Source organism: Salmo salar, chromosome 03, assembly GCF_965601325.2.
Source record: "Salmo salar chromosome 03, fSalSal1, whole genome shotgun sequence".
Taxonomy (NCBI): domain Eukaryota; kingdom Metazoa; phylum Chordata; class Actinopteri; order Salmoniformes; family Salmonidae; genus Salmo; species Salmo salar.
The window spans coordinates 93,368,761-93,391,862 of NC_138293.1; the positions used below are offsets into that span (position 1 = coordinate 93,368,761).

At 40.2% G+C, this 23,102-nt stretch overlaps 1 protein-coding gene and 1 pseudogene across 3 annotated transcripts; both read right to left on the reverse strand.

Moving 5' to 3' along the window:
* Positions 1-4,305: 4,305 nt before the first annotated feature.
* LOC106601478 (uncharacterized) lies at positions 4,306-6,971 on the reverse strand (annotated as a pseudogene). The gene is made up of 2 exons (XR_014391725.1): positions 6,761-6,971; positions 4,306-6,370 (listed from the first exon to the last, which is right to left on the reverse strand). The product of XR_014391725.1 is annotated as an uncharacterized LOC106601478 (transcript).
* Positions 6,972-16,006: 9,035 nt separating this feature from the next.
* LOC106601477 (uncharacterized) lies at positions 16,007-23,102 on the reverse strand. Of its 2 annotated transcripts, XM_045715740.2 has the most exons (3): positions 22,547-23,102; positions 18,798-18,969; positions 16,007-18,400 (listed from the first exon to the last, which is right to left on the reverse strand). In XM_045715740.2, exons 1-3 carry the CDS (start codon positions 22,553-22,555, stop codon positions 17,415-17,417), a joined length of 1,167 nt encoding a protein of 388 aa, XP_045571696.1. In that variant the 5' UTR covers positions 22,556-23,102; the 3' UTR covers positions 16,007-17,414. The 2 variants fall into 2 exon arrangements, with proteins under 2 accessions (XP_045571696.1, XP_014049174.1); XM_014193699.3 differs by having other exon boundaries at positions 18,798-23,102.

Sequence of the window (23,102 nt, forward strand, 5' to 3'; positions counted from 1 at the left end):
GGTGTAGCCTTTCAATGGCCAACACATATCATCAGCAATCCAGGGTTTATATACATAATTGGTGTAGCCTATGCTTAATTATTTCTCCATGGTTCTGACTTTACCTGCTAACCATTGTTTGTGCGATTGGCTAGTAGGCTACTTTGCTGAAATAAACACCCTGGTTTATTTTGTTTAGCTGTTCAAATGGAACGCATAGATATGGAAGATCCACGAAAACTAGACTTAGACATTGTATACACCACAGTAAGGACACTGTTCATAACAGTCCACCAAACTTACCCGATCCATCTTGGAAGCGATTCTTTCTTCAAATAAAAAAACATGAAAGTAAATGTGTACGCTAGAGTTACTTTGTCAAAGCGTTCAGATAAAGAAAAGCTAAACCAGCGCAATCAAACGTCCTTTAAAATATCAAAACTGAATTTAAGTTGTGACAAACAAACGTCTCATGGAGAAACATTTTACATCAGAAAGATCCTGTGGAATTTATTTTGGTTTGAAAACTCGATAGTGGATGGTAACAAAGTGGCCTTCCCTGTGGCTCAGTTGGTAGAGCATGGTGTTTGCAACGCCAGCATAGTATGTGCAACGCCAGGGTTGTGGGTTCGATTCCCACGGGGGGCCAGTACAAAAACAAATGCATGAAATGAAATGTATGCATTCACTACTGTAAGTCGCTCTGGATAAGAGCGTCTGCTAAATGACTAAAATGTAAAATGTAAAAATGTACTTCCTGTGGTGTTTAAGAGGTGCCGCCACCTACTGTACATAGTCATCAAGACTTCTCTTCAAGTGGGTGAGGCGGTTTAGGGAGTATAATTTACTGCTAGAAAACAACTGTTTGCATTCCCTCATATATAGTATGTTCAATTAATGACAAATGTAGCCGATTTTTGGTATAATCAATATGTAAATAATCTATTTAAACTGTAAATTATTAGATGCATCACGTTGTCAATGATTGTAAATGCATTTTGTCCACGTGTGGTTGTACTGTTTTTAAAATTGGCAAATACAATAAAAATCACAAATCCTAAGGTATTTATATAAACAACTAAAATAGCTTGCATCCTCTGACTGGCTGTGGTTTGCTGGAAGGTGGCAGGCTGAATATGAGATTAGAGAAATTCCTTATTGTCTTTCAAATTAGCTCATGGCTAGATGGCTTTCTATGGTTTATTTATTATGGATCCCCATTAGTACCTGCCAAGGCAGCAGCAATTCTTCCTGGGGTAAAGCAACATTAAGGCAGTTTTATCCAATTAAAAAAATTACATGACAATTCATACCACTTTCCGCAACACATTAAGTGTGTTCCCTCAGGCCACTTCTCTACTATCACATATCTACAATGCAAAATCAATGTGTACGTGTGTGTAGAGTGCGTGTTTAATGTGTACATGTGTGTAGAGTGTGTGTTTTATGTGTATCTCTTCACAGTCCCTGCTGTTCCATAAGGTTTATTTGTATCTGTTTTTAAAATCTGATTCTACTGCTTGCATCAGTTACCAGATGTGGAATAGATTTCCATGTAGCCAAGGCTCTATGTAGTACTGTGCACCTCCCATAGTCTGTTCTGGACTTGGGGACCGTGAAGAGGCCTCTGGTGGCATGTGCAGTGGGGTATGCATTGGTGTCAGATCTGTGTGCTAGTAGTTTAAACAGACACCTCTGTGCATTCAGCATGTCAACACTTCTTACAAAACAAGTAGTGATGAAGTCATTCTCCTCCACTTTGAGCCAGGAGAGATTGACATGCAAATTATTAATGTTAGCTCTCCGTGTACATCTAAGGGCCAGCCATGCTGCCCTGTTCTGAGCCAATTTAAATTTTCCAAGGTCCCTACTAAACAGTAGTCCAGGTGTGACAAAACTAGAGCCTGTAGGACCTGCCACTATGATGTGATTTTTGATTGCATTTGATGTCAAACACTTATCAAAACAGTATCATGCTTTTAAAACTCACTTCACGGTGAAAATACATTTGAAGAAAGAAATTCAACAGCAGGTTGTTTCAAAGCCTAGCACAACGAAATGGACAGCCTTTAAGGTGATGATTATTTCAAATCATCTATATGCATATTAGAGTTATGAGCCCCAGCCGAACCCCCCCCCCCCCCCCAAAAAAAAAACGGAATCAAAATTATGATTGTGCCGTTACACAATACTTAGCCTACCACATATTACGCACAGCAGAAAAACATACAAATACATTAAAAAAAAATTACGATGTCTTGTGAGTTTGAGAGTGGATTGTATTATTATGCATACTAGATGAACTGATTACCTTATGCTACATTCCAACATCTGTGAGAAAACTTATAGCCCTAGGCGATGCTGTTGGTTCATTGATTGCGCAGGGTGGCTCACAGTTAGTCTACAGTTATAGTGAATTTGTTTTTAAATAGCCTAGTAGGGACTAATTTCTATTCATATTTAATTAATAGGATGACACATTCCCTTTAGCTATACAGAATATCTCAGCCCCATGTGTTTCCATCTCCTCCTCTCTCTCCTTTATTCCTTTCCTGAGCGCCTTCTTCCTTCTTGATGTTCCCCAACAGATTTCACTTGGTTTCCCAAATTAAGCACTGGGTAGCTGCAGGAACAGGTTTGGAGAGCCCATGGCATACAGAATTTGGGTGGAACATCACCTGTTGCGCAGAGAGCACATGCTCCTCAAACAGTTGTTGATGCGTGGAGTGAAATGTGTTTTTATATTTATTTCTCAGCTGCTCATATTAAGCACATGCTCTGCAAAAAAAGTAGCCTACCTGGTCAGTGTGCTGCCCCCATTTGCTATTCAAGTGCATAAGGATGACATGCCTTTTTTCCCCTGTTCCTGTTCATTTGATAATGGGCCATTCTAAAACAGAACAAATTTTACACATTAGTAAAGACCAGATTAAATTGAGAATAGTCTGATGGGTGAAAATCTGATCACTTGATGTAAGAACAGCTGTGCAGCCTGAGGCAAGGAACAGAGCACAAGCTTCTTTTTGTTGTAACTTCCCAAAATCATCAATAGGCTATAATCGCATCATGCAGCCCATATAGAATGTCTTTGAAATCATAACATAAGGTTTATCATTTACAACTAAAGTTGCCAAATAACTCTAAAACTAGTGTATAGGACCAGTTTCAAATGATCACTTTTACATTCAACAAAGCCACTTCATATTCGCTCCAGAATGGGAAAAATATCCTATTTTATTCAGCTAAGATCAATTATATTCTTCTTACTATGAAAATAATTTAATATAAAATAACGACATGGGCCTTATAAGCATATTTTATCAGCTAAATGAACAAGCCTACAGCCTTTGCAGGAAGCATATCAGCCTGCATCCCACTGCTGGCTGGCTTCTGAAGCTAAGCAGGATTGGTCCTGGATGGGAGACCAGATGCTGCTGGAAGTGGTGTTGGAAGGCCAGTTAGGAGGCACTCTTTCCTCTGGTTTAAAAAAATATCCCAACGCCCCAGGGCAGTGATTGGGGACATTGCCCTGTGTAGGGTGCCGTCTTTCGGATGAGACGTTAAACGGGTGTTCTGACTATCTGGTCACTAAAATATCCCATGGCACTTATTGTAAGAGTAGGGGTGTTAACCCCGGTGTCCTGGCTAAATTCCCAATCTGGACCTCATATCATCACAGTCACCTAATCATCCCCAGCTTCCAATTGGCTCATTCATCCCCCCTCCTCTGCCCTGTAACTATTCCCCAGATCGTTGCTGTAAATGAGAATATGTTCTCAGTCAACTTACCTGGTAAAATAAGGGTTAAATAAACTATGGCATGGAGCATAACCAGATAACATACAGCAGGCCAACTCATATTCTGTTCTTCTGAAATACATTTTCTTCATATCATAATATTTTGATAGTCCTGACTAAAATAAATAATGGATTTTTTGTGATGGTGTATATTAAATAGATTTGAGACTTTAAAAAAAAAAAAAGTAGATGTTTCAAAGGTGTGAATCAGCAGCTTGTATGTGTGGAGGCCTGGAGATGCTAAACATGCTCATGTTAATGGTCAATAACTGAGACTGGCAGTCTGCATAACAACAACCGACTGACAAAATGTCACAGCCCTAAGTGGGACAACATTCCACCTGCCACAACGAACAGCCTGATCAACTCTATGCAAAGGAGATGTGTCATGCTGCATGAGGCAAATGCTGGTCACACCAGATGCTGACTGTTTTTCTCATCCACTCCCCTAGGTTTTTTTTTAAGGTATCTGTGACCAACATATGCATATCTGTATTCTCATTCATGTGAAATCCATAGATTAGGGCGTAATGCATTTATTTAAATGACTGATTTCTTTACATGAACTGTAACAGTAAAATCTTTGAAATTGTTGCGTTTTAAAAAAAAATTCAGAGCAGATGATCAGGACAGTCTAGAGTACTATTTGCCTGAAGAGGTGAGGTCTTGCAATGAGCTATATGACTGTACTTCTGATTCTAATTCTCAAGAGGAAAGTTACAACCCTCAGCCACAAAGTCACTGAGACGGAACAACAGTTGTAAGCGGATCGTCTGAAAGGAACTGACATGCAGGAATGGAACTTAAGGATTTTGGTCACTGGCCAGCAGACCGCAATTTCTACTAGCCCGGGTAACATTTGGGACCTAAATCTGTGGCATTCGTTGTTTGTAAAGGCAAAATTTCACTGCTGTGTTAGGCTAGTTTGGCACCTTCTCTACTAGCCCAATCTGAAAAGTACAAGCCTTAGGATAGCTTAATTTCCATCCCTGCTGACGTGTCTAACTGACTTCACAGGTCATTTGACTAATCATGTATAACAGAAGCACTCTGGAACAAAACGGTTTTTGTAGTTTGTATTGGAAAAACATTGAGTCCACAAGTCCTTTGTGAGCTAGTTAGCCAATTGGTTAATGTTAGCTCACCGTTTGTGTAATCACACTTTTCCAAGTGGTGACATGTTAGCTAGCCCACCAGGGCAGGGATATTTAACTAATGTTTAGCTAGCTATGTTAGTTAACATTAGCTTAACAGTCATGTAGTCAGACTTTTTACATGGTGACATGCTAGCTAACTGACTACTCTTGCCCTAGTGCTGGGCTAAAGTTAGCAAGTCTGACTACACGAACGGCGAGTTAACGTTATATAGCTGGCTAGCTCACAAAGGACTTGTCAATGAAATGTCAGTCACTATGCTGTCCTATGATGGTTTTCTTTTTACCTGTAAGGAAGGTAACGTGCGTTGCACACAACTAACGTTAGTCAGTGGCTTTCTAGCTAACGTACATTTTTAGAAGCCCCTAGCTAGCCAACCACTGATCTTTGACACACCCAAAGTAGCTTGTTCACAGCTATCAACAGGGCTTACCTGTACTGCATATCTATCTAATGTTTCTCTGCAGTGTGTGTTCGGTGGTGTCTAATCAGGTTGGAAGCTACAGCAAAGCTTTTCCCACACTGATCACAGCTATAAGGCTTCTCCCCAGTTTGTGTTCGCTGGTGTTTATTCAAGGTGGAAACCACAGTAAAGCTTTTCCCACACTGATCACAGATCACAGCTATAAGGCTTCTCTCCAGTGTGTTTTCGATAGTGTCTAATCAGGGTGGAAGCTACAGCAAAACTCTTTCCACACTGATAACAGCAATAAGGCTTCTCTCCAGTGTGTGTTCTCTGGTGTATAGTTCGTTTATCTGATAGAGCAAAGCTCTTCCCACACTGATCACAGCTATAAGATTTCTCTCCAGTGTGTGTTAGCTGGTGTCTATTCAAGGTGGAAGCTCGAGCAAAGCTCATCCCACACTGATCACAGCTATAAGGCTTCACTCCAGTGTGTGTTAGCTTGTGTGTTGTCAGGTTGCCTGACTGATTGAAGCTCTTCCAACACTGACCACAGCTATAAGGTTTCTCTCCTGTGTGTTCGCTGGTGTGAATTTAAGGTCCCAGATTGACTGAAGCTCTTTCCACACTGATCACAGCTATGAGGCTTCTCTCCTGTGTGTGTTCGCAGGTGTATGTTTAGGGCTCCCAAATAAGAAAATCTTTCCCCACAATCAAGGCAGGGGTAAGGCCTCTCCCCTTTATGAATTCTCAGATGAGATCTGAAGGTGTTAGAAGCAGCGAAACACTTCCCACACTGTGAGCAGCAGTACGGTTTCTCTGCGGTGTGAATAATGAAGCCACTCTGGCTTGTGAAACTCTTCCCACACTCAGAGCAGCAGTGGTGAGGTTTTTTCCCTATACGTCTCTGCTGGTGTTTCTTGAGATGTTCTGATCTGGAGAGACTCTTCTCTGTCTTGTCAGCAACATGATGTGGTTGAAGCGCCCCAGATGATAAGCCCCTCCCACTGAGAGAACGACGGTTAGGAGAGTCCCCTGTGAAACAAAAACATTGAATAACTAGGTTTTGGAAATATGGATCGATAAACAAATACTATAGCAATTTTAAAAATGTTATTTAGCAGACACTCTTATCCAGAGTGACTTACAGGAGTAATTAGGGTTAAGTACCTTACTCAAGGGCAGACAGATTTTCCACCTAGTCAGCTCAGATATCCAAACCAGCAAGCTTTCAATTTGTGGCCCAATGCTCTAAACCAAGACTACCTGCCTCTCTTATCATCAATACACTCAGTGGCCAGTTTATTAGGTATACCACCCTCCGTTCACGAAATTCAAATCGACAATTAACTAGCAACTGAATGTTTTACTGTTTAAATCAATTAAGCAAATTGTAGTCTAATCCACACACCCCATTGTTCTTACTTGATGAAATCAAATCTCCATCTCCCTCCTCGTGTCCTTCTCTCACAGTTACACTCTGCCCCGGTGTTGTCCTGCAGTCGACCAGCCCCACAGACACCCTCTTCAGACCCAGCAGTAAGGCACTACCGGGAGAGTTGTAAGCAGGGGACTCCGGCAGGGTGGAGGGGGACGGGCTGGCTCTGTCCTGGTGACCACAGGAAGTATTGTACATAGAATATCATTAGACCAAACATTTGATAAATTTAGTCTAAATCTCTGATTGATGGCTGCATCCTTATAATAAACTACTTTCTCCTGAAGTGTGTAATTGTTCACTAATTTCCATAAATGTCTAGCATATTTTTTTTTTATCACTTTGGCAAATTTTTCAAATGGAAGTGATATTTTTTTACAATGTCTTATGTTAAGAACCTTTTATTGAGCATTCATTGGTGTTGAACAAATTACTCCTGCCCAGAAACTAGTGTCGTGTCTTTGGCTATGCCGGATTAAGTGATATGACATGCTAACCTATACAATTCTTTCTCTGTAATTAATATTACCTGATTAAGCTAATCATGTAAATGTAATTGACCAGATAGTCGGAGCACCACGGAAGAACGTTTATAGAGCTGTTATCTTCCGAATAAACTCTTAAAATACTTAGTAATATTTTACATCGATAGCAGTCAATATTAACCCTTATCTTATTTTCAGTCTCATAATGAAAGTTGTAAATTCTTGGCTATCTTCACGAACCCTGGCTAACAAGTTGAATCAGCAATACAAAATTGGGTTTAATTATTTATTTACTAAATACCTAACTAATCACACAGAATTACAAATACACAGAATACAATGATGTCATACAGAAAACGTCCTGGTGGACGGAACCTGTATGAAAGCTGGTTACACAAAGGAAAGGGGGTTGGGCTTGAATGAAAGAGCGGGAAGATTTAGGAACACAGAAACAGCAGCTATGCTATCGTAAATACATTATCTTATGCATTCTAAATTACCGCCCATTTGGAAAAGGAAAATGCAATAAATATTTAGTCTGAGCTGCGCTTCGGTAGATTGGTCGTAGATGCTGGCCGGGTTGGCCAACAGATTTTCCTGTAGTGGAAGAATGTCAATGGTGGTAAATTGGATACGTGGTGGTATCTTCGTCCGTCTGTTAGACTGGATCCGTCGTCCGTCCTTTCCTAGCCCACGTCAACAGCGGCCGCTGCTAACTCAACGGCTAGGAAGTAGCACTTCTGTAGTGAATAAGCTCAAAGTTCATACCAGTTCATACCAGAGCTCACGCCGAGGTTGGCTTAGTTCTGTACTTGACATGTGTGTCCTTCTAACGTAGAGGCTGCAGACCTCCCGTACTGGAACCACTGGTTATCTTTTCGTCAAAGGCTTATATAGTGGAGAGGGGGAGGGAGGTGTTTCATCGTTTATAACCCCTGTCTCTTCACAGGGTTGGGCCACTGATCGAGCAGGGCACTTTCCTTATGAAAACCCAAATCTCTCATTCGGAAGCTAAAATTACATTTCATCTCCTAACAAACATTTTCAATATCAAACATTTCAATTGCATAACAATTCCATGTGATTCTGATAACTAGAGGGCGTATACTTTCTCAGGTACAGTTTTATGTCGTCCTGTCATCAGTCATAATGTCTCAGATGACAACCGAACTGACATACATACTCATTACGTTCCCAAGCATATTTCCAACAGGTTTTATTAACAAAATATGTGGTACCTTTCCCCATTTGTTTGATGTTCCCAGACTCTCTATATTTAACACAGGCTATTCAAGTCCTTCAGTAGATTCAGAGAGGGGAAGGGAGAAAGGTATTTATGGGGGGGGGTCATAAACTTTACCCACAGGCCAACGTCATGACACTAGAATATGCATATAATTGTTTGATTTGGATAGAAAACACCCTAAAGTTTCTAAAACTGTTTGAATGGTGTCTGAGTATAACAGAACTCATATGGCAGGCCAAAACCTGAGAAGATTCCAAACAGGAAGTGCCCTCTCTGACCATTTCTTGGCCTTCTTTATTGAAAACTGAGGATCTCTGCTGTAATGTGACACTTTCTAAGGCTCCCATAGGCTCTCAGAAGGTGCCAGAACATTGAATGATGACTTTGCAGTCCCTGGCTGAAAAACAGTAGCGCATTTGGATAGTGGTCGTTCTGAGAACAATGAAACGGGTGCGCGCGTGCACGTGAAGAGTCCATTTTACATTTTCAGTCTTTGAACGAAAACGACGTCTCCCGGTCGGAATATTATCGCCATTTTACGAGAAAAATCGCATAAAAATTGATTTTAAACAGTGTTTGACATGCTTCGAAGTGCGGTAATGGAATATTTTGAAATTTCTTGTCACGATATGCGCCGGCGCGTCACCCTTCGTTACCCTTCGGATAGTGTCTTGAACGCACAAACAAAACGCCGCTATTTGGATATAACTATGGATTATTTGGAACCAAACCAACATTTGTTGTTGAAGTAGAAGTCCTGGGAGTGCATTCTGACGAAGAACAGCAAAGGTAATCCAATTTTTCTTATAGTAAATCTGAGTTTGGTGAGTACCAAACTTGGTGGGTGTCAAAATAGCTAGCCTGTGATGGCCGGGTTATCTACTCAGAATATTGCAAAATGTGCTTTCACCGAAAAGCTATTTTAAAATCGGACACCGCGATTGCATAAAGGAGTTCTGTATCTATAATTCTTAAAATAATATGTTTTTTGTGAACGTTTATCGTGAGTAATTTAGTAAATGCACCGGAAGTGTTCGGTGGGAATGCTAGTTCTGAACATCACATGCTAATGTAAAAAGCTGGTTTTGGATATAAATATGAACTTGATTGAATAAAACATGCATGTATTGTATAACATAATGTCCTAGGAGTGTCATCTGATGAAGATCATCAAAGGTTAGTGCTGCATTTAGATGTGTTTTTGGTTTTTGTGACATTATATGCTAGCTTGAAAAATGGGTGTCTGTTTCTGGCTGGGTACTCTCCTGACATAATCTAATGTTTTGCTTTCGTTGTAAAGCCTTTTTGAAATCGGACAGTGTGGTTAGATAAAGGAGAGTCTTGTCTTTAAAATGGTGTAAAATAGTCATATGTTTGAAAAATGGAAGTTTTCAGATTTTCGAGGAGTTTGTATTTCACGCCACGCCCTATCATTGGATATTGGAGTGGTCTAGATGTAAGAAGTTTGTTAAGAGTTTCTGGAAAGAGGAGCTCCACCGTCTCAAGATACAGGCCAAATGTCCCCTTCCCTTCCAAAATGTGAAAGATTATAACACCTGCTAAATCACTATGCACCATACCTGCTGGAGCACGTGCTCCAGCAGGTATATTTCACTGGTCATCCCCAAAGCCAACACCTACTTTGGCTGCCTTTCCTTCCAGTTCTCTGCTGCCAATGACTGGAACAAATTGCAAAAATCACTGAAGTTGGAGACTTTACATCTCCCTCACTAACTTTAAGCATCAGCTGTCAGAGCAGCTTACCGATTGCTGCAGCTATACACAGCCCATCTGTAAATAGCCCATCCAATCAACTACCTACCTCATCCCCATGTTTTTATTTTTCTGCTCTTTTGCACACCAGTATTTCTACTTGCACATCCTCATCTGCACATATCACTCCAGTGTAAATTGCTAAATTGTAATTACTTCACCACTCTTGGCCTATTTACTGCCTTACCTCCTTACTTCATTTGCACATACTGTGTACAGATTTTTCTATTGTGTTATTGACTGTACGTTTGTTTATCCCATGTGTAACTCTGTTGTTTTTGTCGCACTGCTTTGCTTGATCTTGACCAGGTTGCAGTTGTAAATGAGAACTTGTTCTCAACTGGCCTACCTGGTTAAATAAAGGTGAAATAAATGGTGGTTTGTTCAAATAACCAGTGATGAAAAACCTAAAACACAAGAACTACTGCTGCACGTTATCCAACTTTTGCAGCATGTTGAGAAAGTCAGTCTTATAGTTTCAGTATCCTACTGCAGTACATAAATAGAAGAAACCATCAGATATGGGGTATTGTGGCATGTAGTAGAAACCTACAGTAAAAAGGTATTTGTGTAGCCTGGTGAAATTTCTGCCCCATGCAACATTGCTCAAGATCCACTTTTCTATGTGACTTGTTACTGGAACAGCATCCTCATCTAAAATCAACAACATTCAGATAATGAGTGAATTAAACTAATTTAACACCCAAGTATTTCAGCAGTACATTGTACACTATAAAATCATTTCAATTGGTAGCACAGTGACCCACTTTTCCCTACTGTATAGAAGTACACTGGCAGAAGGACAGTGTAGTATTTACAGCCATATCCATCAATTATTTGGTTTTACCTTCCAACATAAATTAAATGAATGTCAATTTATACAGTTCTCAAACTTGAGTTTGAGTTTAACTTGATTTTTGAATGACTACCTCATCTCTGTACTCCACACATACTGATAATTGTAAGGTCCCTCTGTCGAGCAGTGAAATTCAAACACAAAAAGCAGATAGGTTTTATGCCTCGAAAAGAAGGGCACCAATTGGTAGATGGGTAAAAAAATTTAAATAGATATTGAATATCAGCCAGCCGAATATCCCTTTGATCATGGTGAAGTTATTAATTACACATTGCATGGTGTATCAATACATCCAGTCACTACAAATATACAGGCATCCTTACTAACTCAGTTGCCAGAGAGAAAGGAAACTGCTCACGGATTTTACCATTAGGCCAATGGTGACTAAAACAGTTACATAGTTTAATGGCTCTGATAGCAGGATGGATCAACATTGTAGTTACTCCACAATACTAACCCAATTGACACAGTGAAAAAAGGAAGCCTGTACAAAATAAAAATATTCAAAAACATGTATCATGTTTGCAACAAGGCACGAAAGTAATACTGCAAAAAATGTGGCAAAGCAATTCACTTTTTGTCCTGAAAACAAAGTGATGTGCTTGGGGCATTTCCAATACAACACATTACTGAGTACCATTCTCCATATTTTAAACCATAGTGGTGGCTGCATCATGTTATGTGTATGCTTGTTATCGTTATGGACTGGGGAGTTTTTCAAGATAAAAAAGAAACGGAATGGAGCTAAGCACCGGCAAATTCCTAGAGGAAAACCTGGTTCAGTCTGCTTTCCACCAGAAACTGGGAGATGAATTCACCTTTCAGCAGGACTATAACCTAAACCACAAGGCCAAATCCACACTGGAGTTTCTTAGCAAGAAGACAGTGAATATTCCTGTTACAGTTTTGAGCAGTAATTGCTGCCACTGGTGATTTATAATATGTATTGACTCAGGGGTGTGAATAATTATGTAAATGAGATTTCTGTATTTCATTTTCTATAAATGTTTAAACATTTCTAAAAACATGTTTTCACTTTGTCATTATGGGGCATTGTGTGTGTGTATGGGTGAGGAAAAAAAGCTCAATTTAGGCTGTGACAAAATGTGGAATAAGTAAAGGAGTATGAATACTTTCTGAAGGCACTGTATAATAGATTTTATTAAATGCTGGAATTGGTCTGAGCGGTTGTTGCTTATTTTATAAACGCAAAGTACCCTACAGCTGTCTGTCACTATACATACTTGAGGGGACCCCTGGGACTGGTAGCTGCACTGCTGGTTGGCTGCTGGTGGGGGAAGGACCAGGGTCTTCAAAATGATTTATTTATTGAGTTTAATAGTTTAAATTAAGTTAACACACTGCCGGGACTTGAGTTAGGCCTACACTAGAAGAATCCAACAATGACACAGTTAGGCCTACACTAGAAGAATCCAACAATGACACAGTTAGGCCTACACTAGAATAATCCAACAATGACACAGTTAGGCCTACACTAGAATAATCCAACAATGACGCACACGGTGTCTACATTTTAAACAGTCTAACATATCTTTAGGCAGGAATTAAGAAACATTATGGAATGAAAAACGTTCAAATTACAGAATAGCATATTCTGAGTTGAAAGGTATGACGTAGGCTAGATGCACAAAGTAAACAACATAGTGGGTCGATTTCTGTTATAACCAAAAGCCTTGACGTGCAAGGCTAAACTTCTCCACTGTTTTGGTCCAGTGGCTACTATGCTGGAACAGCGTGAAGCATACCAGTGCACATGCCTGCGCAGATACTGTGTGTGACAGTGTGAGAGCAAAGTCTTGCATCTTGCTCATTGCAATATCTGCAGTGCTGCTTGTGGCGTCATTTAGTCGAGTCTGCCTTTAAATGTAGCATATTTTACAGTAGCTATGCAATTCAGTTTGGGATGGGCATTTTACATTTTTTGACAGTTTGACTGACTCATCTTTTTCAATACTTCAATGAAAAAAAAAATATATATATATATAAAACACAAGGCCCACACTGGGAAAATATATGTGCATTTATCTATACGCCTACAGCGTGCAACAATGCCTAATTTATCAACCATTAAAGGTGGTCTAATTTTTAAAAAAAACACAGCTTTTTTGATGGTCTGCATTTTGAAAATGGGGATTTATATACTCTGTTCGAGACCGCTCAGACCAGGTAGAATACATCTGTGCGCACTCAAGCAATAGCTACGAGAGAGAAACCAGACGTGCTCCAAACGAAAGACAATGAAGATAAACAAAACTGGTACATGTAATTAAATAAACCAGAACATTATCACTGTGAGTTCTCCAAACACGATGAGAATGAGAACGGTACGCAGTATTAATACGGAAATGACCATAACAAAACAGTCTAGGTTACTGGGGAAATGGCAATGATTAATGGTAGCCTACATTAACTACTGGTGGTACTTTTGATATACAGCGGGAAATTCATAAACAACTCACACCATGAAAACTATGAATGAGCACGAATCGGCGGGAGTGCGCATGTGTTGGCTAAAAACGTGATCTCTGGTTAAAGATTGATTTTTCATTTCCATTCAGTCCTCGATTACGCATGCACATTCCTATAATTGAGTTAATTTCTTGAGTACCTGGCCTGAGACGCCTCCCACAGAATTCATTGTCTCACTGACTGAATACATTTTTCAGGACAGGTCTTCCAGGACATATCTTTAAACATGTCAAAGGATGTGCAAAGGGAGCTTGTTACAGCCCTTCCTAAACTGGTTTGTACTTAGATAAAAATGGGAAAATTACTTCATTTTGGATCCTTCTAAAAACCAGTTCTTTGACCTGATTATATGGTGGGGACGCTATATTGATGATGTTAGCCTGTTCTGGTCCGGCTCAGAAGATGAATTTATTTCCTTCCACCAATACCTTAATAGCATTAACCCTTACATACAACTAACTATGGAGTACAGCAAGGATAACCTTCATTTTTTGGGATCTTGACATCAGTACAAATGACAAAGGCTGTTTGTACATCAATCTTTAGGAAGCCTACAGATGGGATTACCATTCTGAGGGCAGACAGCTTCCCCCTCAAAGGCTAAAAGAGAACATTCCATATGGCCAATCCCAAAGAGTCCACTAATTCTGGGATCAGGAAACAGACTACAGTGTCAAATCTTCCGAATTGGAGAATCACTTCTTGGACTGGGGTTACAGCAGGTAGGTCCTGAACGATGCAGGTATAAGGGCCAGACGACTTTAGAGAACTTGTTGCGAAGGGGAGAGCCTTGTGATGCACCAAAGAGAGTGTACTTTGTTACACAATAGAGCACTGAAGCAGAGAGCATTAAAATAATTGGGGAATCATCCAAAGTGAAACTCTAACACAAAGTCTTCCCAGAGCCACCAGTCATAAGCTTTAAGAGATGTCCTACCCTAAATTACAAATTTTTCCACAGCTATCTTCCTGGTGACTAAGACTAAGCTAGACCACTAAAGACTAAGCTAGACCACAAACCCAGGGGCTCTTTTAAAAATGCAACCATTGCAGAAATATTGCACAGAAGTAGTATTTTGTTGACACAGCTTCTAAAACGGAGTATCAAGTGAAGCATTTCATTAACTGTAAAACCACTCACATCTACAGATTGAAATGTCCACAGTGCAAGGTATTCTACATTGAACGGACAAAGAAACACCTTGACCGCTTAGTGGAATACAAGTACACCATACGGGTAGGCAACGAAGACTACCCCATGCCAAGGTACACAAGTCCTTACACCATGACAACCTTACAAGCTATTGGTATTTTATTAGGATCCCCATTAACTGTTGCAAAAGCTACTCTTTTTTTTATCATGTTCTGGCCTCAATTAGAAAAGGGGACCGTCTTAAACAGCGAAACAAGAGGGAACGTTTTGGGATTTACAAACTATAGGCCACTAGGTACCCCGGTTTAAATGAAGATATGGATTTCTCACATTTCCTGTAGGGTCGTGAGAGGTCCCTTCGCTGTCATCTAGTGGACATATTTCTCTATTGCCCTTATCTATGTGAAGACTGTTGTGGTCCATGTTTGCTGTGATCTAGTGTACTATAAAATAGATGGCTCTCCTATTCTTACCACATTGCCCAGTCATGTTCAAGGTTAGAACTACTTTTCTAGGGGTTCTGATGCTTCTAGCCTTGATTTGCATTTTGATAACATCCATTTCACTTTTTAATGTGTATAGTATTGCATACTAGGTGTTGTCCAATGAATTATGCAACCACTCCCTCTTCAAATCAGGGTGGATTGGAAAAAGCTGTTCAAAAGAGGACATCATATTATCATATACCTTTGTACTCCCTTAAGAAGGACATGCAGCCAAAACACATGAGGTTTTAATCCTTGTTTTCATTGAACATGCCATACAAATAACTGCATTTTAATGAATTATATGAAGAGTGCCTTTGTTCTCCTTTCTTTTTGATGACGTAATATAGTAAGTACACTTATCATTTGGTTGTAATCCAGAGAGGTTAGAAAAAGTATCTTGATCATCTGAGGCTGTGGAGGGATCCAAATTGTGGATTTAAAAGAAGACATGAATCATCAGCTTACAATAACACCTTTGTTTTTAAGACCTGAATTTCAAGCCCCTTGATATTATTGTTGCATTGGATTTTAATAGCTAACATTTCGATGGCCATAATAAATAGATAAGCCGATAGAGGACAACCTTGTTTAACTCCCACTGACAGTTTAATACTTTGAGAAGTAGCGATTATTAATTATTTTACACCTGGGGTCACCATACACATCTTTAACCCATTGTATAAGAGATTCTCCAAAATTGAAATATTTCAGACACACGGGAAAATCAAAAGAAATCAGTCAAGACCTCAGAATTTTTTTTTTATTGTAGACCTCCACAAGTCGGGTTCATCCTTGGGAGCAATTTCCAAACGCCTGAAGGTACCACGCTCATCTGTACAAACAATAGTACGCAAGTTTAAACACCATGGGACCACTCAGAAGTCATACTGCTCAGGAAGGAGACGCATTCTGTCTCCTAGGGATGAACATACTTTGGCGCAAATCAATCCCAGAACAAACAGCAAAGGACCTTGTGAAGATGCTGGAGGAAACGGGTACAAAAGTATCTATATCCACTGTAAAACGAGTCCTACACCGACATAGCCTGAAAGGCCGCTCAGCAAGGAAGAAGCCACTTTTCCAAAACAGCCATATAAAAGCCAGACTACGGATTCCAACTGCACATGGGGACAAAGATCGTACTTTTTGGACAAATGTTCTCTGGTCTGATGAGACAAAAAAATAGAACTGTTTGGCCATAATGAACATCCTTGTTTGGAGGCAAAAGGGGGAGGCTTGCAAGCCAAAGAACACCATCCCAACCGTGCAGCATCATATTGTGGGGGTGCTTTGCTGCAGGAGGGACTGGTGCACTTCACAAAATAGATGGCATCATGAGGCAGGGAAATTATGTGGATATATTGAAGCAACATCAAGACATTAGTCCGGAAGTTAAAGCTTCCTGACTTTAACTTCCCCGCAAATGGGTCTTCCAAATGGACAATGACCCCAAGCATACTTCCAAAGTTGTGGCAAAACGGCTTAAGGACAACAAAGTCAAGGTATTGGAGTGGCCATCAAAGCCCTGACCTCAATCCTATAGAACATTTGTGGGCAGAACTGAAAAAGTGTGCGCGAGCAAGGAGGCCTACAAACTGGACTCAGTTACACCAGCTCTGTCAGGGGGAATGGGCCAAAATTCATCCAACTTATTGTGGGAAGCTTGTGGAAGGCTACCCAAAATGTTTGACCCAAGTTAAACAATTTAAAGGCAATGCTACCAAATACTAAATTGAGTATGTAAACTTCTGACGCACTGGGAATGTGAAATAAATAAAAGATGAAATAAATCACTCTACTATTATTCTGACATTTCACATTCTTAAAATAAGTGGTGATCCTAACTGACCTAAGACGGGGAATTTTTACTAAGATTAAATGTCAGGAATTGTGAAACTGAGTAAATGTATTTGGCTAAGGTGTATGCAAACTTCTGACTTCAACTGCATTTTCCAAACAGGTTATTATGGTGATCAGACTAAGTCAACTGTTTTAAGAAAGAGATGGATATGACTGTTCACTACATGTTTTCTATTGATCCATTAGGGATCTGGAACCAGTGTCGAATAGGAGGCAAATGAAATACGACACATTTTTGTTTTCTGGTGTTTTTCCACATAGGCCCTAAATGAACAAAGCTTTCCCCACATCTAAGGTTTCTCTCCAGTGTGTGTTTGCTGGTGTGAATTTCGGTTCCCTGATTGACTGAAGCGCTTTCCACACTGATCACAGGTATAAGGTTTCTCTCCAGTGTGTGTTCGCTGGTGTGTATTCAGGTGTACTGATTGACTGAAGCTCTTGCCACAATGATCACAGCTGTAAGGCTTCTCTCCAGTGTGTGTTCGCTGGTGTGTAGTCAGGGAGAAAGCTAAAGCAAAGCTCTTCCCACACTGACCACAGCAAAAAGATTTCTTTGCTGTGTGTATGCGCTGGTGTATAGTTAGTGTTTCTGAAGAAGCAAAGCTCTTTCCACACTGATAACAACTATAAGGCTTATCTCTGTGTGTCCGCTGGTGTGTAGTCAGATTGGAAGCTACAGCAAAGCTCTTCCCACATAGACAGACATAAGGTCTCTCTCCAGTATGTGTTCGCTGGTGTCTAGTCAGGGAGGAAGTTAGAGCAAAGGTCTTTCCACACTTATCACAGCTATAAGGCTTCACTCCAGTGTGTGTAAGTTGGTGTGTTGTCAGGTGGCCTGACTGATTGAAGCTCTTTCCACACTGACCACAGCTATAAGGCTTCATTCCAGTGTGTGTTAGCTTGTGTATGTTTAGGGCTCCCAAATAAGCAAATCTTTTCCCACAATCAAGGCAGCGGTGAGGCCTCTCGCCTGAATGAATTCTCAGATGATATTTTAAGGTTTGAGAAGCAGTGAAACTCTTCCCACACTGAGAGCAGCAGTACGGTTTCTTTCCGGTGTGAATCCGCTGGTGAATAATGAAGCCACTCCGGCTTGTGAAATTCTTTCCACAGTCAGAGCAGCAGTGGTGAGGTTTCTTTCCTATACCTCTCTGCTGGGGTTTCTTGAGATGTTCTGATCTGGAGAGACTCTTCTCTGTTTCTTCAGCAACATCATGTGGCTGAGGCTCCCCAGATAAGCCACTCCCACTGAGAGAACGAGAGTTAGGGGTGTCCCCTGTGAAAGACATTGAATAATAAGGTTTTGGAAATATGGGTGAATAAATACTATAACTTTTTTTTAAAGCGTTTGTTATTTAGCAGATGCTCTTATCCAGAGAAAATTACAGGAGCAATTAGGGTTAAGTACCTAGCTCAAGGGCACATGGACAGATTTTTCATCTAGTCGGCTTCTAACCAGCAACCTTACAATTAGTGGCCCAACGCTCTTAACCACTAACCTACCTGCCGCCCTTATCAGTATACACTCAGTGGCCAGTTTATTAGGTAACCCCCCCCCGTTCACGAAACTGGATCGACAATTTACTGGCTACTAAGTGTATACTGTTTATCAATCAATTTAACAGAAGTTACAGAAACAGATTGTAGTCATCCACACACCCCATTGTTCTTACTTGATGAAATCAAATCTCCGTGTCCTTCTCTCACAGTTCCACTCTGCCATGGTGTTTTCCTGCAGTCGACCAGCCGCACAGACACCCTCTTCAGACCCAGCAGTAAGGTGCTACCAGGAGAGTTGTGACCAGGGGACTCCTGCAGGGTGGAGGGGGACGGGCTAGCTCTGACCTGGTGACCACAGGAAGTATTGTACATAGAATATCATTATACCAATTATTTGGTATAACTTCTATGGGCTACGTGGGACGCTAGCGTCCCACCTGCGGGACACAGCCAGTGAAATATCAAGGCAGCAAATTCAAAACCAAAAGTCATAATTCAAATTTCTCAAACATACAACTATTTTACACCATTTTAAAAAGGTACACTTCTCCTTAATGTAACCACATTGTCTGATTTCAAAAAGGCTTTACGGCGAAAGCATAAAGTTAGATTATGTTAGGACAGTTCCAACACGAAAAACCACACCCATTTTCCTAGCAAGGACAGGCGTCACAAAAACCAGCTAAAATTATGCACTAACCTTTGACGATCTTCATCAGATGACACTCCTAGGACATCATGCACTCCTAGGACATCATGTTACACAATACATGCATTTTTTGTTCGATCAAGTTGATATTTATATCCAAAAACAGCATTTTACATTGGCGCATGATGTTCAGAAAATATTTTGCCTCCAATACTGCCAGTGAATCAGCACAACAAATTACAAAAATACTCATCACAAACGTTGATAAAATATTAAACTGTTATTCAAAGAATTATAGATGAACATTTCCTTTATGCAACCGCTGTGACAGATTTCAAAAAAGCTTCACGGGGAAAGCACACTTTGCAATAATCTGAGTACTGCGCTCATCAGGCAATACAGATATCCGCCATTTTGGAGTCATCTAAAATCATAAATAGCATTAGAAATATTCACTTACCTTTGATGATCTTCATCAGAAGACACTTCCATGAATCCCAGGTCCACAATAAATGTTGTTTTGTTTGATAAAGTCCATAATTTATGTCCAAATACCTCCTTGTTGTTAGCGCGTTTAGTAAGCTACTCCAAGTGTAGGAAGGTCGGCCAAAATGTCACGACGAAAAGTCTAAAAAAGTTATATTTACGTTCGTTCAAACATGTCAAACGTTGTATAGCATCAATCTTTAGGGCCTTTTTAACTTAGAACTTCAATAATATTCCAACGTCTTGAAAAACGATTTGGAACACAGCTACCCCTCACGTGAACGCGCGCCAATGAACTCATGTACTTTCCTGAGTCAACAACTTCCAACGTCCTTTGTTAGCTCTTTGTTCACCATAGAAGCCTCAAACAACTTTCTAAAGACTGTTGACATCTAGTGGAAGCCTTAGGAAGTGCAAAATGAACCCTAAGTCACTGTGTGTTGGATAGGCAAGGACTTGAAAGGACTACAAGCACCAGATTTCCCACTTCCTGGTTAGATTTTGGTCAGGTTTTTGCCTGCCATATGAGTTCTGTTATACTCACAGACATCATTCAAACAGTTTTAGAAACGTCAGAGTGTTTTCTATCCAAATCTACTAATAATATGCATATTCTAGTTCCTGGGCTCGAGTAGTAGGCCGTTTAATTTGGGTCCGTTTTTAATCCGGACGTGAAAATACTGCCCCCTACCCCATAGAAGTTAACCAGGAAGCTCTAGCAGGGCAGAAATTTTACAAACTGACTTGTTGGAAAGGTGGAATCCTATGATGGTGCCACATTGAACATCACTGAGCTCTTCAGTAAAGCCATTCCACTGCCAATGTTTGTCTATGGAGGTTGCATGGCAGTGTGTTTAATTTTATACACCTGTCAGCAACGGATGTGGCTGAAATGGCCAAATCCAATCATTTGAAGGGGTGGCAACATACCTCTGAATGCACTGTATTTATACTCTGGACTTATATTTATTTCTTAATTCAATTATTTTCTTTAAGATGTGTGTGATATTGTGAATTGTTAGATATTACTGCACTGTTGGAACTAGGAACACAAGCATTTCGCTACACCCGCAATAAGATCTGCTAAGTATGTGTATGTGACCAGTACAATCTGATTTTATTTGTTTTCTCAGCTACAGTTGGAGTTGTGTCCTGTCTGACAGTGAAATATGGCTAGCTCTTACCATAGCTTGGACTATGGAGTAGCTAGCTAGCGTTTGAGGTAGAAATTACAAAATTGTTTTTTCAAATTACCTTTTATATTCGAATATTCTTCAATTAGGCCAACAGAAAGTGTGAAAGTACTAAGAGGAGCCTCTGAGGCTTAATGCTGGCAGTTTATTTACAATGCCTTGGTGATAATACCTAAAGACTACACTCCACTGCATGATTAGTGTCTGTGTGAAATGCTGGTCTGTCTGCCAGGGCCAGGCAAACTCAACCTCCAGTTTCTCTCCCACATCACAAATGGACACAGGATTTCATCTGTTGTGGGAAGGACCCAGTGTCCTATGCATTATCATTTCTGTATAAACAAGTAGTAAATGACCTAGAGACAGACATTTGGCACCATGTAAATCTTGCTGTCTGTTGCTTGAAAGCCCTTGTATAATTTCACATCTTTTTCATGAGGAATCAGGACTATAAAAAGTTGTAACCTAACACTGCTTATTTGGGCTTTTAACTCTACACCATTGGGTGACCGTTAACGCGCCATTACTGCAGTAATTTTTAATAAAGTTTGATGGTTTTGTAGAAATCTAAAAGTCTCTCCTTTTGATTAGAATAATTACCACGACACGTTGCAGAAGTCCATTGCATGCATTGTAAGGTGGCAGCGTGACAATTTAGTTTTTAACTGATGTAACTAGCTAACCATGTTTTGTGGAAAAAATGTAGGACTGCCATTTGGACATGAACTAGCTATTGCTGTCAGCTGTTCTTGTCTGTTAGGTAACTTTAGTAATTTAACAAACCTTCGATAAACAATTACACCTTTCTTTGCCTGTTCGTTAGCTAGCTACAGAGGCTAGCTGCTGGACTTTGGACAAGCAAGCTAACGTTAGCTAATAGCAGCTGTATTGTTGCCAAGCAACAGAGTTGCTGACCAGGTTTGATAGAACTCTGAGATGAAGCTGAAAATAAATTAGTATCAGAAAAGCTACAAAAAGGTAGCACATCATTGGTTCTTAATGGACGGAAATGTGCACCTGAAGTAGTGCTGGAATAGTGGAGGCAGCCCCTGTTTTCTTTGCGACTTGCGGTAACTAAATCAATAGTTAATTAGTAACGCTAGTTCGAAAATGTCGGAAACATTAACTGGCTTGACCATGCAGTAGGTCATGTAACTTTGTTACGTTCAAAATGTATGAATGAACAAAAGGTGTGGTTGAATGTATTCTGCCACCTTCTTGTCTCGGTGGTGTCAAGGCATATTAACTAACAGGTTATTGAGCAAACAAAGCAATTATCACAACACACAGGTTGTAATATGGCGGTGATTTTACCGCTACTGCATGGTGTAGCTTTGGCATCTGATTTCTCAATGGTTTTGACTTAACATGCTCGTTGCGCATTGCCTTGTATCAATATGTGTGCTTTAGGCTAGTAGGCTAACGTTACTATGCTGAAGGACAACATTTCCCTTTTATTTTTTATTGCCATTGTTTTATTTTGTCCAGTTGTTCAAATTCAACGAATATTATGGAAGGTCAAAGATGTTAACTAGGCCTAGACATGTTATACACCACAGTAGGCATATTGTTAATAAAAGTAAACCAAACTTACCCGATCCATCGTTGAAGCTATTCTTTCAACATTTCTTCAAATAAAAAAACGTCACCGTAAATCTGTAGCTAGCCAAGACTACAGTTACTTTCTTTGTTACAGCGTTCAGATAAAGAACAGCTAGACCAGAGCAATCACACGTCCTACACAATATCAAAACTTAAGTGGTGACAAATAAGTGTCTGATGTAAGCTAATCTTACTTCAGAAAGATCCTGGATAAGATTTTACCTGATCTATTAGAGTCAATAAAACGTTCAACACCCTATCCACCAAGAATACTGTTGTCTGTTATCGTCTAACTCTACACGAGAGTCTGTTGGAACAACGTCCTCTTCGACAGTACAGATAGTTTTAATTGTCTGAGGCCCAGTAAGGGAAGCCTATAAAATACCAGATTTATTACAGCAGCGCTATCCGTGCAGCGAACCAGTAAAACCTGATGTATGTTCAATCCGACATCTGCAGTGGCCATTTACAGCAATGCAACCGTAGTAGAAGTTAAGACTTTCTGTGATTCAAGGAGCAGAGCTGTTGAAAAGGAAGAACGGTCTTCT

What these genes read in the sequence shown, in the direction of transcription:
- LOC106601477 (XM_014193699.3), bottom strand. Translation starts at nt 18,996, where the DNA reads ATGTACAATACTTCCTGTGGTCACCAGGTCAGAGCTAGCCCGTCCCCC. An exon ending in CGGAGATTTGATTTCATCAA is followed by an intron (nt 18,401 to 18,797) that starts GTAAGAACAATG and finishes TGTCTTTCACAG; the next exon opens with GGGACACCCCTAACTCTCGT.